The sequence below is a fragment of the Anopheles marshallii genome, chromosome 3 (assembly GCF_943734725.1).
Source record: "Anopheles marshallii chromosome 3, idAnoMarsDA_429_01, whole genome shotgun sequence".
NCBI lineage: Eukaryota > Metazoa > Arthropoda > Insecta > Diptera > Culicidae > Anopheles > Anopheles marshallii.
Genome location: NC_071327.1, coordinates 164,276 through 179,246, shown reverse-complemented (window position 1 = coordinate 179,246; position 14,971 = coordinate 164,276). Strand labels below are relative to the sequence as shown.

Here is a 14,971-nt window from a genome sequence, read left to right as displayed (position 1 = left end):
TTCGCTGCTTGGATTGTTTTCTGGTTCGAAATGTTTACTTTAACCACTACTTACGGCACACACAGTATCAGGATGTATTTGGAACGTGACTTCGGTGCAATATGCAGAATGAGGAAAGATACGGTCAGCGGTTTTTTTTTTCCGTACGTTTACAATTTCTTCCTTCTCGCTGTGCCACACAGGGCAACAGATAGAAGGATATGTGAAGAGTAAACCATGCTAAACAATACCCTTGATACTTTTGCTACTGACTTGGGAGATGCAATTTTTTCCTTTTTTGGCTTTTTGCTTTACAATCGATCACCAACACGAACACACTACACTGCTCGATCGATCGTTGTAATATTTTTGCACACGCTTTTACCGCTCCTTCATTCACGCACAATTGAACTATAGAGAATATTTATATATAAACATACACACACACACATATATATATATATAAGCGAATGTGAAAATAAATTCACAAAACAAACGCACCGAAATAGCAGTGCAACTGGGTGAGGCATCAAATCACGCAGATGACGAACACCTTGTTCTGACAAACCAAGAACCAAGGAAAGCACCAGCGCGAATAAAACAGGAAACCACGGCCAAAGCGCGAATCACACTTCACAAATACATACAGCAGATCGTACACTCGTTACTCACACAAGAGCTTTTGAACACTGTTTTGAGAAAAGACGTGAAATGGAAATAGCAATTTCAACCTTCACTTCTCGTAAGCGTGTATTTTGGTAAGATTTTGATGTAAACTGTAACCTTTCGATAGAGGAAGGTAAACAATCTGTAGTATTTGTACAGCTATGTACAAATAATCCAGTTCTTCTACTTGACATTTACGAAATTTGGAAACAAAAACAATCCACCCACCGATCTGCTGTGATTGATACCAGTAGAGATTTTACACAATTGCTTTAGCTGCCATTGTTCTATATAATTGTGTTATATTGTATAGAACTACCCCTATGCGGAGTTTTTAGGCTAATCAGATATGAGCTTTTTCACAACACCACGTTCTACGCAACTACACCAGACAAACGGCACACGCACATCATGATCAAACTGTACGCATTTCACATCCGCATAAGATGATCATAATGATACAGATGAGAACGATATTCACACTAGTCGTAATACACGCACTTTTCCCTTTTTTTTTTGGCCTCTACGAGATCCTGTGTTTGTTACTCCTGCAGCTCCTACTGTTGCTATTGTTACGACCACCCAAATCGGCGGAACAGCAACAACACATCACAACACCCTTTTCCCGCATCACCCATTTGGAACGCACATTTTAACAACCTTTCTAATTAAAAGTGCAGCTATAGCCTTCTAGCGGCACCAGCATCAGCAGCGACTTGAGGTGTGGTGCGTCGGGACTTCAATTAAAGCTCTAGCAATTAGCACACACAGCAACGCACAACGCCACACACGGCGGAGCTCGATTGGATCACCTCTATTGCTGGCTTGCGCGAATTGCAGCACTAGCGCGATTGATGCAACATTCCACCGATACAGCAAGGCGTACGGACCATTTGAGAGTGTGCGCTACTTGTTTTCGTCTTCTTTTCCTGCTGCTTTCAATGCTGGATTCACCATCGGCCAGTGCGCGATAACTTTCGTGATTCACAAACGTTTTGCACCACTTCGTTGCCGTTCTTGCGTTTGGCTGATTTATTGTGTCTATTTCAACACATGCAACACATACACATAAGCACTCATGGTCGTACAATGATTGAAGAAAGGCTGTATCATGTCGAGCAATTTGACAAACCGACTTCATAGAAATAAAAACCAACTTTTTAATAGATCGGGTGGAACGGCCGAATGCTAAACTAGGGGCACTTGGCGCTGAATTTTCCTAAATATTTTTAATGAAATTTGAGAAACTGTGTGTTTACAACAAACTTAAACATTATTAAACACGGCAATGTGTCGAGAAAATTGTACGCCAAAAGTTCCAGAGCATTAAATATAAAAAAAAACGCATACATTATCTTAAGAATGAGTGATTTAGTGAGAGAATTTTCCAGTAGTTAGCCACCACATGGAATTAACAATATTTTTAGTATAATAAGAAATTAATTCGTCCAGACGTAAGCAATCACGCCAGACAAACCCAAACAACCAAATAAATTCAAAGGCATGACGTGCAACATACTAATGTAGCACAAATAATATTGACGTTTCTATTCCATGTGTTCAACGTTTTCATGAATACCACAACAAATCGTAAACAAAGCAAGGATGAGATAACTGGAAGAGATTGTTTCCAAATAAAGTACGCACATTGGAAGTTTCCTTTTTTGCTGCTCTCCGATCTGAGCCAGCAATTGATAAGTACGTCACAGCTTGTCGAGTACGAGAACGTACACCGTGTTTAGAAGATTACATGTCTTCAATGAGCAAGACGATTTCACAATAGCGAGCAAGGGATGGACCTCGAAACAGCAGCGAAGGAGTACCAGGACGCGATATCAAAAGGTCCGTATTTGTGAAATATTTGCAACATATTTTCAGATCATCCATTTACCTTTGATCCTGCAGTACAATTGGTCGAGCGCAATCCGGCTCCTAATGGAACAGAGATTGTAAGCATGTACCGTACGGGTGTACGGGAAGCGAACGATATTGTAACTCTTGCCAAGGAGATAAAATCGGCCGACGTAGCGGTAACGAATAATGCGTGCGCAAAGTTGGTTATGATTGCGGAACAGATTCGCTTTCTGCAGCAGCAAGCGAAGAAAATCCTGGAAGAAACACAAGCAGCTCAGGAATTGCACCATGCCGCTTGTAATTTTCGTAAGATTCCCGGTCACATCTACCACCTGTATAAACGGCCATCTGGTCAAACTTACTTCAGCATGCTGTCACCGAACGACTGGGGACCAAACGGATGCGAACATTTGTATCAGGGTAGTTATAAACTGGAGTATGATCAAACGTGGACATCGGCGGATAAAATCGAGCAGGTACAGGAGAACATACGATGGGCACATCGAGTGCTAGACACGGGATTAAAATCCAATCGGAACGGTTTCCTATCGATTGATGGTGTACCGGCAGATGATAAGCAAGATGAATCATAGAACCCACACCGAGAGGCACGGTAATTTTTATCTCATATATTGTTTAACTAAGCCTCGAAATTGTTTGTGAAACGTGTATATATTTGTGTTATATTTGGAATACGCGACACACACAATCGGTCCTTAAGGGGGGTTAAAGCAACAGAAACACAAATCAATTGTGTAATATAAATAGTACACATAAAAGGTTCACACATAAAAATAAAACATTTGAATGTCTCCACTACTGTCGCCGAAAATAAAGTCCTTGTGTTAGTGGTCACAGAAATAACAGAGCTTCCTACACAGCAGGATGGCAAAATAAAGATAGAAAAGTGCAAACTCTGACCAGAATGTTCTTGCTTGAAAGCAATCGGTAGCGAGAGAAATACACGCGTCTATCATGTTCAAGATCACGTTATTTTGCTAAAGATAAGGCACCTTTCGGCAGGCGCACAGGCCAAGTGAACTATCTCGACGGCTCTGAATTGATGATGATGAAGACGATGATGTGTGATCATTTTTTGCCATAATTTGCATTCAGCGGTTTTCGTGCCGCCGGTTGACGTTGTCGTGCCAGAAAGCTTTGCCCTGGGCCACTTAGCAAACGTGCATCAACCGCTTCCCGATGGCAAACCATTCCAAGCCGATAGAACGCGGTTGCAATTAATTGCTCTTCCTGCTGACCCATCGGCGGACGGGAAGTATTCCCATTCCCTGCCGTTAGCGTACTATCCACTCCAGTTCCAACGGGCGAATCGACCTTATCCATCAATAGTGCTTCTGAAATGGTAAAACATTGAGATAGGAAGAGCAGTTGGACCTGCTTGTGCATCATCGCTGCTCACTACTGCCCATCCTTACTCACCACTGATTGCATGAGCATCGAGCGTTTTAATGACTTCCTTCGCTTTTTCCACACATTTCTTGTAGCGCACATCGGCCGCCTGCAGTTCCTGATCCTTTACAACCAGGGCTGCTTCTAGATTTGCAATTTTTGTTTGTAAATTGCTAAGCTGCAACTGCGCCTCATCCATTTGTTGTTGCGACGTGTTTTGCTCTCCTAGTTCCAGCGTTTGTTTCATCTGCATCTCCAGTTCGCTGTTTAGAAGGAGTATATCAGTGTGGTCAGAGATCACTGCTTTAAAAACTGTCCATTACTGTCAATTAAGTGTATCTTACCTCTTGCTACTTCCGTCATCGGTGTGATGCTGACTGAGTAGAAGAATTTTCTGGTTAGCTGACTTTAGCTGGTCACGAAGCTTTTCGTTGCGTTGATTTGCATCGTCTAGCAATTGCTGGAAAAAAAATCAAGCATGAAACATCGAACTGGCAGTCAAGGACACACCTTCACTTACCGAAAGTGCCGTTTGACCACCCTGTCCCTCCCGTAGAGCTTTGTTTTCACGCTCTAATCGCTCGATACGCTCGTACAGATCGTTCGAATGTAACTCCTTCGACATAGTGTTTCCACCCGTCCCGTGACCACCGGAACCAACGCCATCCGCGCCGATGGCTTGGCCACATTTTAGCTCATCTAACGCCTCTCGCAACGTGTCGCGCTCTCTCAGAAAGTTCTCCTTTTCCCGTTGCACTGCCGCCAGCTGACCCTGCAGCTGGTTATACTCGAACTCGGCTCGCACTGTCTTGCCCATCTCCTCGTCAAGCATTCCGTGCAGATCCTGTATTTTTTTCTTGTACAGCTCGACCTGTCCCTTCAAACCGGCGTACTTTTTGGCTTCTTCTTCATACTCGAGGTTCTGTTTTAGGTAGTCGGCACTACGTTCCTCCTGTAGCTTGATTTGTTTTCGCAAATCGTTGTAGTCTTCCAATTTTTTCTTATACGTTTGCAGTTGTGTTTCACAAATTTTCAGCTTTTCGTTTGCCTCCTTCAGGATATCGATCTCATCCTTAAGCTGTGCAATTTCGGTTGTTGCCGCGTGCAGTTCATCGATTCGCGCCTGCAGCTCTGTGATCTCCTTCTCCTGAATCATCGATTTCATCTTCAGGTCGTCTCGCGCCGTTTCGGCCTGCAGTAGCTCATCCTTCAAACTGTCTACCAACTTGCGGAGATCGTTGTACCGAGATGAACCTAACTGAATCGGCCCGAGAGACGTTCCGTCGTCGCCGATCAGATTTGGATTTTCGTACCGCCCCACAATAGCTTGCAGTTTGCTGATTTCCTGTTGCAATGCTGCCTTCTCTTCGATTAGCCCCAGCATCTTTTTGTTTGTCTCGTGACACTTCTGTGCCAGTGTGTCTCGATCTTCCTGTAGCGTTTTAACATCCAGACTCGCTGTCGTATTGATGGAGTTACGAGAAGGAGAGGCTCCTTGCCAAATGTACTCAATGTCCTGCAATGCCGCCATGATGTTTCGCTGTAACGATTCCTCCAGTTCCATGATTTGCGTGATGTACTTTTGTTTCTCGAGGCAATTCACCGCACATCCCAGTATGAGCTGCAGTAATCTGCCGAGCTCGTGCGGGTCACATTTCTCTGCAATTTTAAGCGCATCCGGACGTAGCTCTTCCGATAGGTTCAAGCTCAACTCGTCCTGGTAGTACACGTAGATACCTTCGATAATTTTTCGCAGATTGCTCACCTTTAACCGCCAGTTCGCACCGACATCTGACTTTATCTTAGAGAGCCAACTATCGGTAAACACTTCCGATGCGATTTGATTAAGCGCTTGGGCGAGTGCTGCACCATCCGAAAGTTCCTGCACCGTTTGGTGTGGTGCAGACAGATTCAATACGCTTAACCAGCGTACCAATGATTCGTAGATTTCCATTTTATCGTTTTCCATCCCTGCTAACGATCACCCGGATGTAGCCAGCTATCAAGTTAATTGTTGCGGGCAGGCCACACCTCGTCGAAAGGTGCGTTTCAGGACGGGATAATGTAGAGAAATTGCAAATAAAACACAGCACTTTCCTCCCACGTACGTACGCAGAGTAATTAGAGCGTTTTGTTTACAACACGACAAAAGTTTGACAGGGAAAGTGGGAAATTTTCTTTCCGCTCTGACAGATGCAGTTAGCGGGAATCTTTACCAAACCGAGCACCGGAAAGAGCGGAGACACGCTAAATAACAAAATTAATGTGATCTGTTTTATTTATGATAGGGCTATGATAAATGAAAATAAATAAATTTATTCAACATGAACGGGCAAGCCCGATTTTTGTAAAATTAGAAATTATTATTCACAAAACATATTTTTTAATTTATGACAAATTGTGAAGTAATCGATCTGTGGGTCATAAACATTGTATGCATTTGGGTAATGTTTGACAACTGCGATGCAACTTCAACAAACCAACGGCAAAACATAAGGTAAACATAACATTCCCGTGCTTTCGCATAGTTTGGTTCCGATTTGGCGCTAGCGGATTACTTAAAATGGAGCAAAACTTGAATTGTAATGCTACAGGAACGGTTTGTCGGTTTTGTCTTTCAAATAGTGATGGATTACAAAGTATTTTCGATCACGAAGCCATTGATATTCCAGCTATTGTGAAAATGATCACGAATTTAGAGGTGAGAATGCTGTTTACATTTTTACTGTATTTTTTGTTTTGGTAATATTCACTTGCATACACTCGTTTGTCTTGCTTTTTAGGTATCTGAAAATGATCCTTTTTCTAAGGTTGCTTGTAATCCGTGCATTGGTATTATGAAGCACATAAAAGAGTTCCGAGAGAAATGTCTCTCATCGTTCCAGAAATCAGAACACAAGCTTCTCGTGTTCGAAGAAACGTGTCTTTCGAAAGATGAACAATTGCACGTGGAATTTATAAAATGTGAAACGCCAGGAAAAGACAATGGTTGTAATAGTTACGAACAAGAGGACATAATTTCAAATCGTACGGATACGGAACATGAGGATGATGAAGAACCCATCAAAGTGGATGACCAAAATAATCGGAATGATTGCCAAAGCTCAACTGAATCTGTAAAATATATTTTTTTTAAATCTCCTATCCACGAAAAAGTTGGATGCACTAGTTGCAAGAAATGCGGCGAATATTTTGCCGGGGGTAAACAAATGTTGTCCTTCCACATGAAAAGCGATCATGCTGATGATGGCGGATTGCCCAAAATACGGCAGTGTTTCTACTGCCCTAAAGCGTATTCCTCATACCAGCTGCTGAAGTACCATTTAAACTTTCATCCACAAAAAATGTGGCAATGTCCTCAGTGTGACAAGCGCATCCACAACAAAGCCATCTTCATCGACCACCTTCGAATACATGCAAATGAACGTTATTACGTTTGCAAGGAATGCGGCAAACGGTTTACAGCGTTGAAATATCTGTCCTCCCATAGTCGATTGCATAAGCGGAATATAGTGAGCGATAAAATTGCGGTATGTCACAGCCATGTAAAATTGCATGTCTGTAATTTTTTGTCATGCTTAATATGCTCATTATTATTACACATTGTTACACTCTAGGAGACTTCTCAGGAAAAAAGGATGCAATCTGATCAACTTACTACTGACACTGAATCGAACAATTTGCCCCAGAAACAATCGCAAATGGATTCTATGTACTCCCATGATCATAATATAGAGGATACATCATATCGGACAAAAACTAATATATCAGAGGTAAAAAGTTAAAAAATCTAAAGTGGATCTTGTTTAAAAGATATAATTCAATCCTTTTTACTTGCAACAGATGTACGAATGTGAGCTGTGTGGTAAAAAGCTAAAAACTAAATCGAATTATACTAATCATCGTAAAATGCATACGCGAAAAGATAGTAATGGAATGCAAAATATCGTACCCACAACTTGTAGTGGAATTGCACAGCGAAGGGTGTATCTTTGCAACATATGTGGCCATAACTGTGGCTCTTCCAGCAATTTGGGAGTACATTTGCGACGCCATAACGGGCAAAGCGTTTGTGAGTGTTCGGTTTGTGGAAAAGGATTTCCCCGACGATCGGATCTTGTTATGCATATGCGTAAGCATACGGGTAAGTTAAGTTTTAAATTGACATCTGATGATGTGGAATTGCACAAGTTTTTTTTTATAATCAATTTAGGTGAAAAACCTTTCATCTGTACTACTTGTGGGCGTGGATTTTCGCGGTTGGATAAGTTACGTATTCATATCCGTACGCATACTGGGGAAAAACCGTACAAATGTCCTTGTGGTCGAGCATATTCACAGGTACCTTTATTTCGCGCGCTTTCTCAGTACAAAGGGACATGATTTAAGAAAAGATACGTTTTTCATTTAAATTTCAGAAAAATGATCTTAAAACACACCAAAAACGTAACAGTTGTGGGCAAAATTTTGATATCACAAAATTACAGGCTTCGTACCCACGAACGATTTGCATAAAATCACCAAAACACACGGAACCTGATGTTGTCATTGAATCACATACACAAAATGCAAATGAACGTGATCTAAATTTAATACCGGTGGCATATTCAGCTAGTGCGACATCGTCTGATATGTTGGAGACGGATTCGGTGGTAGATATGATGTTTCCAGTAAATTGGAATAGTTGCAGTTCAGTGCATGAGTTCCAGAGTCAAAAATAGAGTTGTTGCCGATGGTTGCGAGAACACTTCCTGCATTAATCAATCAAAGCTTATAGTGTGATATTAGTTCTAAGCATAATTTATTCTCAAAACATTACAAACGTTCCTAGTTGGTTTTTGATATCTAAAGGGGAAAAATTTAATAAATTCAAACCCCAGCAAAACTTATTTTAATTTTCACCATTTATTCGGTCATGTTGGGTTGCCTTCATGATCGTTTTCCCCTAGGAACTACCACGAATTTTACTGCACACGTGCTATCTTTGTGCATGCGTAGTTTATCTTATAGTGTTTACATCACCCGTTGGTTGGTAATTACAGCCAAAAAAACTAATTCACGTAGAACATGCAGATTCCATATTCAATAATACCCTAAACAATGATAGTAAGCGACTAACGCGCATCAGAGAGCTATGCATATGTACCGATTTGTGGTTTGTTTTGTTTCACTTAGCTACGAAAAAGAAAAGTCTACGAGCATATTTTCACATATAAAGCCACCTCGTGTCGCTAAGATAGTTTACGTTTCCCTATAGCTTTGGTTTCATTCGATATTTGTCTGTGCTACCGGTAAGCCGGAAAATTTTGAACAATAAACACAATTCTTAATGTAATCGAACAAGCCTAGATATGCTTACATTCGTACCCCTATTGAAAATTCCAGCAAAGTCTGTTCGATGACATGACAAATCAACCACTACCACCAAGCTATGCAAATCTACTGCGGAATGGAACCTCGTCATGAGATCGGATCATATCAAATTAAGAGTATTATTGCACATTCATAATAAATATGTACACCCCCCTTTATCCTTACCAAGGGCGCCAAGTCGGAGCGTGCAAGCTGTCCACTGCGCCACTGTTACTGTTACACCGATCGCTACTCCCACTGGCGTTGCTGCTGGTCGGTGATCTTCGATCTTCTACCGACCGAGGACTCAAACTACGACGATCGCGTTCCTCTAAATAAGGGGTATGGGATGCCGCCGGTCTGACCGCAACCATAGCGATATCACCTTCTGATATTTCTTTCTTTACATGCGGACTTCGACTTCCATTAGCACTGGCACGTCCATCAACTTCCGGCTCTATTAGTCCCGGTGATACTGTAGTCGGTGGTTCGGTTTTTACCGAATCAGAATGATGCACAGGATGGGGCACTTGATCATCGATTTCCATTTTCGTAACGGGTGCTGTTGTGCCAACCGTTGGTCCACAATCAACCTTCGGAGGCATTGCTTTCGCCATTAATGCTCGAACATCGGTGAGGCTTAGTTTGCTGATCGAGTCCGGTATGCCGAGCGATTTCTTGTACAACTCCCAATAATTTTCGTCAACATTTTCCGGAAGTGCGTGCAAACTGCCGAGCATCTCGGCGGTCATTTTGTCGTGTGCAAGCACAGCCGCCTGCCGACGGTTCTGTTCGATCAGTGTTTCGAAATCGGTGCTGGATAGGGAGGCAGCAGCGGCGGCTGCGGCAGCTGCAGCAGCTGCTGCTCCCGGGTGGTCCAACATTGGTGGTGTGCTACCAAGTCCGAGAGCTGTCGCTAGGTGAATATAGTGATCCGGAAGTAGCAATGCCACCTGACTCTGCGAAGGATAACCTGTCGCTTGTGGTACACCGACACCGTGCTCGGAGTGCTGGGAATAGGGAATGGGAATTTCACACTAAAATAGATAGACCTCACTAATCAACATCAAAAGATGAGCTTACATTAGAGACATCCTTATCAGATTCGAGGTTTCCTCCGGCCGATGAAGGAGTCGGCGAAGAAACAGCAGAAGATGTGGTGGAATAACCATTTGCCAACAGTGCTGCAGATGAGCCCGGTTCATGTTTAATAGCTCCCGGATCTAATCGACAATTTTTAAGATTAACCATGTCGATCGAGAGCTTCGCGTGCTGCTGGTGCTGATGGTGACCGAGCATCATTTTATTGAGTGTGACTGAATGACTGCTGGCCGCTGAGGTGGTTGCAATTTCACTGCCGTGGATTATATCCTCCAGATTTGTCACTGAGACCGCCGTCTGTGGATGATGGTGGTTGGTGGATTTGGTATTGTGTATGCCAAGGGTGCCACCACTTGTGCCTCGATTGTTGTTTTCGTCCTGGTGCAACTGTGCGTTAGAAAGGTTAGAAGATAGTGACGAAGTTGTCACAAGCAATTGTTTTTTTTTTAATCAATATTCTCTATCTATCTATATCTATCTATATAAAAAATCTATTTTTTATGAAACTTACCAATGAGGTTGATTTTGGTGCCAAAATAGCTAGGTCGGTTGGAGATCCACGGTATGAGTAGGGTGAACGTCCAATTTCTCGATTAGTTTTGCTGAAATCAAGTGGATTTGAATCCTGTGAAATGACTGCGGTTGCTCCATAATCTACCATTAAGTCTTTGGTTTTCTTTATCCCATCGTAGATGGTGGTACCAGTGCCAGTCCCATCTACTAGCATCTTGCCTTCCTGTCCACCACCACTACATCCGCCGGGGGAAGTAACGGGTATCCCATTAGGTGTAGTCACCTTTGGACATATTTCTGTATCGATCTCCGCGATGCAATTATCGAGATGGCGCAACAAACGCGCCTTGGAACCAGCATCGGTAAGTGTCGGTACGCTTGGTAGAGGTGGAGGTTCCGGTGTCGCCAGATATCGGGCGACCTCGCGGGCGCAATCAGTATAACCCGCTCGATACTTATCAATGCCCGGACTGTCCAGATTGCGATGGCGCTGGAAGTGACGCACGGTCAACTCCAAGATATCCGCCTTTTCTAGTTTCGAGTGCTTAGTTTGTCCATCACCCTTGTTTTTAACGGTTGACTCGAGAATCAGGGCCTTCAGGATGGCCAAACTCTGGTTAATACGTGCCCGACGTCGCTTCTCCATGAGGGGCTTGTTGGTGCGTTTCAAAGGATCTTGCGCCGTTATCAGACCTGGTGCGGTAGTGCCCGTTTGACTTGATAGGTGACTGTCTAGCTTGGATGATATTGCTGTTGCGCTTAACTCTGCCAGTGGCCGTTATAAAGGACAAGAGTAGAGTCATTAATTACTGATGTTCTTTTTTCCAAACAATCTTTGCACGGTGCAGATGAACTAACTTACCACTGCCGTGTTTATGATTCTTGTAGTCCTTATCCTTCTTTGCAGTCATTTTATGGTTGCTCACGATGGCGTTGAAATAAAAAGACAAATAATTCTGGCCGTCTTATGTGTCGACTGGCATACCGATCCAGTTTGTTTGCCGTCCTGTTCCAGTGATGAGTAAGATGACAAAAGAACCCTGCGATTGGTTAAATGGTTGATAAAAAAGAGAAACGAGGTTTGGGTGAGGTTACTAAAAACAGTACTTATAAAAATAATTAATATAAGTTTTAGTTTTTCTTATATTAAATAGTTATAGGATTTTTGTTTCATTTTTATCTAAAATATTGATATAACGACTGTAACAGATTTAACAATGTTTTCATTCTACCAACGACCAAGCGTCTCCATCGTTAATTGAGGGTTACGAGTTTTCATCGAGCAAGATCATGAAATAGACAAACTGCCAACAATGATAATAATGTCAACTATGATTGCATTGTTCAACCGGCTTTTGTTTGAAAATCCTTACAAAATAGTTTACTTATTACTACGCGCTGGTGTTAAAATGTATGTTAATCGGTTAATTAGCTATCCACGTTCGTTTCCTTTTACGAATGCAAAACTGTTCGTATGTGGCATGAAATGTTCCGTTCATCAACGCCTAGTACGTGTTGTCCATAGATCTTCTGCAAGTTCCAAAACCGCTACGAATTCATCAAATTCCACAAAATATAGAACTGCATAGCGGATAGTTCGTAGCCTTCGTAGACCGTATGGTCAAATTCAGGCGTACACGCTGGGAATGTGCCATGTTGCGCCACGGTACGGTTTGCGGATGCTGTGCGAAACGCATGCATGCAAATTCATGGAAGAATTTTCGAGTGAAGTCAACTTCCGATGTTGCCACAACGGGCACTTCGCTACTGGTACCAACCAGGCTCGATGTGAAAATACATGGATTTAGCATCAGCACGAGCGTACCAGGTACAATATCGACTGCCTTTGCGTTTCGCTTCGCACCTCAACCAACATGCGAATCAAAATCTTCCGCATCGTACCGCCCACATAGTACCACATTCCACAACACACATTGTGCAGTTTCCCGAGGAATTCTGGTGAGCCCACATTGAAATAAAAAAAAAAACGGTTTATCCGGTGGGTCACACTGGGTGTGGGATGTTTTGTAGCCGGAAAGGTCTCATAAGCTCTTCGCCGCAATGAAGCGCCAGGCCGTATCCTTTCAAATGTGTTCCCATTGCGGGAAGATACACATTCACACAACCTATCCACAGTACCATTGATGCATCACTGTGTGACTCATTCCCATGGGTAGATAGGTCTACGTTTCTTTGGCGAATACATACCGAGCGGGTGAGTGGTACTTTTTGTTGTACATCATACCGGTGAGGTTCATGACACCGTCGTGGCTTTAAAAGAAAAACCTGAAGTATAGCGGCTACGCAAACACGACAGAAAGGCTACAAGTGGAGTGGCATCAGACTTTCCATGCGGGAAAGGAAATTTAGAGAAGTGAAGGGCCATTGCCACATAATGTCTTTATGGAAGCTTTGGAGCTTGTGTGCAAGCTTGGGTGATGTTTTTCTTGCCAACACTTTGGCTCTGTCGTTACACGTTACAAGCTTCGGGGTAATCTCGAACGCGTGGATAAACGCAAGTAGCTCTTTTTTAGCAGTACGTATTTAAATATATGTTTAATTTTACGCATCGAACCAAAGTCCGTTGAGACATGCTTGGAGCGGATAGTTTTTGGAGGTTTCTCAACGCTTAGTTGCATTTCACTTAAAATGGTTACAACGTGTTTAGGCGAGTTAGTTGGTGCACAAATGTAACAAATATAAACTATGCACAAGTTTCAATACTATTGGGAATTGATCCACAAGCTTCTTCTTTATATTTATTGTCCAATGTTTACTCACATGTTTTTACATTCGATTCAATATATTGAACATCTAGCATCAAACGTTTGATAAGCGTTTGAGTCTGAAAGAAAAGACAAAAATAAAATTTTTTTTCTTCATTTGTTTACCTTTTTGTAAATCATTTACACCACACATTCGACATTTGAAGTATTGATGAAAGATCGGAATTTGGGAAGCTGAAAATTTCCCATTCATAATTCCACTGGTAATTTTCGAAGGCGGATAGGTTTAATTCAAATCAAAGCTCTAATCCACGTTGTAATTAAACAGTTAAAGGATCAATTTCGTTGATACTTTGCGCATTCCGAGAAATGCTTCTACCTTTGACAATGGGTACAGTATTCCCACCAAGTAGGGATTAGCGGAATGTAGTTTCCTCAAATCCTTCGCCTTCGAGCTGAACGACCGACCGGTAAACTCTTCAAATGTACGGACATGTGGCGAAATATGAGTCCATCCACAATCCCCGTGAGGATGGCAATGGCTCTCAGGCACGTGTCTCTACAGTGGCGAAGGTCCTATAAATTATCCCATCTAATTAACCGACCGTCTTCGTCGCTCGGTGCCGAGAGTAGTCGGGTTGGTAGACGGTCGCAAACAAGCTGACCTGCATCAAAACCGGCTGCCCTTTGCCGGTGTCATCATCCTAACTTTCGAACGGGGAACATTAAAGTTTATTCGAAACTCGTCCACCCACCTGTCTGACCCTCTGGACAGGGTCGCCAACGCGCCCGGAACAATTTATCATCCGCCGGTTGCGATGTCACCCGGTCGGCACGCGAGAACAGACAGAGCCTCTCTTTCCTCTCCTGCCTCTCGTCAATCGTGATCCCCCAATCCTGGGTGATAAATTTAATTTTCCAACTTCCTACTCCACCGGTAGAGGGTGGAAATTTCTCCCATTAGTTTCGTAGACAAAGCAGGGGTGATGTATCCCGGGGTGAAGTACGATGTTGTTTTTTCCGCTCTTTCCCATCGGTGCTTCCAGTGTCTCCCGTTCCCTTCATTGTCGGGGAGGTTTTTAGTGTACGTTACATTCACGGCTCTGCTTTCCCCCGTGAGACCACAAAACGGTAATCGTTGTCGCTTGAATGGCGTCGTATACCGTGGGCGACGTGAAACAGGACGAAGCAGTAGGGCAATTACTGGAAAACTAAGTTTCGCTTTCGGTGGTGATGGTGGATATTTTATGAGACCTATGGATGGCATTCAGTGTGGAGGAGTGTGTAGTATGGGTTAAGTGAGCCGAAGGAGACATCTCTCTTATTAATTTAGCTACATTAAGTTAACAAACGGGAGCAGTTCGTGTAAC

At 42.9% G+C, this 14,971-nt stretch overlaps 4 protein-coding genes across 4 annotated transcripts; 2 read left to right on the top strand and 2 right to left on the bottom strand.

Annotated features, from left to right (window-relative positions):
• Window positions 1–2,438: 2,438 nt before the first annotated feature.
• LOC128714640 (uncharacterized protein C1orf50 homolog) lies at window positions 2,439–3,092 on the top strand. Its single transcript, XM_053809516.1, has 2 exons — window positions 2,439–2,487; window positions 2,551–3,092. Exons 1-2 carry the CDS (start codon window positions 2,439–2,441, stop codon window positions 3,090–3,092), a joined length of 591 nt encoding a protein of 196 aa, XP_053665491.1.
• Window positions 3,093–3,588: 496 nt separating this feature from the next.
• Window positions 3,589–5,878, bottom strand: LOC128713939 (protein hook). Its single transcript, XM_053808812.1, has 4 exons — window positions 4,430–5,878; window positions 4,254–4,369; window positions 3,940–4,172; window positions 3,589–3,854 (listed from the first exon to the last, which is right to left on the bottom strand). The coding sequence occupies exons 1-4, from the start codon at window positions 5,876–5,878 to the stop codon at window positions 3,589–3,591; spliced, it is 2,064 nt and encodes a 687-aa protein (XP_053664787.1).
• Window positions 5,879–6,472: 594 nt separating this feature from the next.
• On the top strand, window positions 6,473–8,630 carry LOC128716076 (zinc finger protein 260-like). The gene is made up of 6 exons (XM_053810997.1): window positions 6,473–6,610; window positions 6,693–7,439; window positions 7,527–7,682; window positions 7,753–8,053; window positions 8,123–8,250; window positions 8,328–8,630. Exons 1-6 carry the CDS (start codon window positions 6,473–6,475, stop codon window positions 8,628–8,630), a joined length of 1,773 nt encoding a protein of 590 aa, XP_053666972.1.
• Window positions 8,631–9,443: 813 nt separating this feature from the next.
• On the bottom strand, window positions 9,444–11,786 carry LOC128712849 (uncharacterized). Its single transcript, XM_053807718.1, has 4 exons — window positions 11,738–11,786; window positions 10,874–11,640; window positions 10,345–10,749; window positions 9,444–10,271 (listed from the first exon to the last, which is right to left on the bottom strand). Exons 1-4 carry the CDS (start codon window positions 11,784–11,786, stop codon window positions 9,444–9,446), a joined length of 2,049 nt encoding a protein of 682 aa, XP_053663693.1.
• Window positions 11,787–14,971: the final 3,185 nt, after the last annotated feature.

Excerpts from the sequence above, each read along its gene's own strand:
- LOC128716076 (XM_053810997.1), top strand. The coding sequence starts at position 6,473 with ATGGAGCAAAACTTGAATTGTAATGCTACAGGAACGGTTTGTCGGTTT. Across the intron at positions 6,611-6,692 it reads AAATGATCACGAATTTAGAG|GTATCTGAAAATGATCCTTT; the intron begins GTGAGAATGCTG and ends CTTGCTTTTTAG. Across the intron at positions 7,683-7,752 it reads CAAAAACTAATATATCAGAG|ATGTACGAATGTGAGCTGTG; the intron begins GTAAAAAGTTAA and ends TACTTGCAACAG.
- LOC128714640 (XM_053809516.1), top strand. The coding sequence starts at position 2,439 with ATGGACCTCGAAACAGCAGCGAAGGAGTACCAGGACGCGATATCAAAA. Across the intron at positions 2,488-2,550 it reads CCAGGACGCGATATCAAAAG|TACAATTGGTCGAGCGCAAT; the intron begins GTCCGTATTTGT and ends TTGATCCTGCAG.
- LOC128713939 (XM_053808812.1), bottom strand. The coding sequence starts at position 5,878 with ATGGAAAACGATAAAATGGAAATCTACGAATCATTGGTACGCTGGTTA. Across the intron at positions 4,370-4,429 it reads GTGGTCAAACGGCACTTTCG|CAATTGCTAGACGATGCAAA; the intron begins GTAAGTGAAGGT and ends TTTTTTTTCCAG. Across the intron at positions 4,173-4,253 it reads GATGACGGAAGTAGCAAGAG|CGAACTGGAGATGCAGATGA; the intron begins GTAAGATACACT and ends CCTTCTAAACAG.
- LOC128712849 (XM_053807718.1), bottom strand. The coding sequence starts at position 11,786 with ATGACTGCAAAGAAGGATAAGGACTACAAGAATCATAAACACGGCAGT. Across the intron at positions 10,750-10,873 it reads CACCAAAATCAACCTCATTG|TTGCACCAGGACGAAAACAA; the intron begins GTAAGTTTCATA and ends TCTAACGCACAG. Across the intron at positions 10,272-10,344 it reads CTGATAAGGATGTCTCTAAT|CACTCCGAGCACGGTGTCGG; the intron begins GTAAGCTCATCT and ends CCCTATTCCCAG.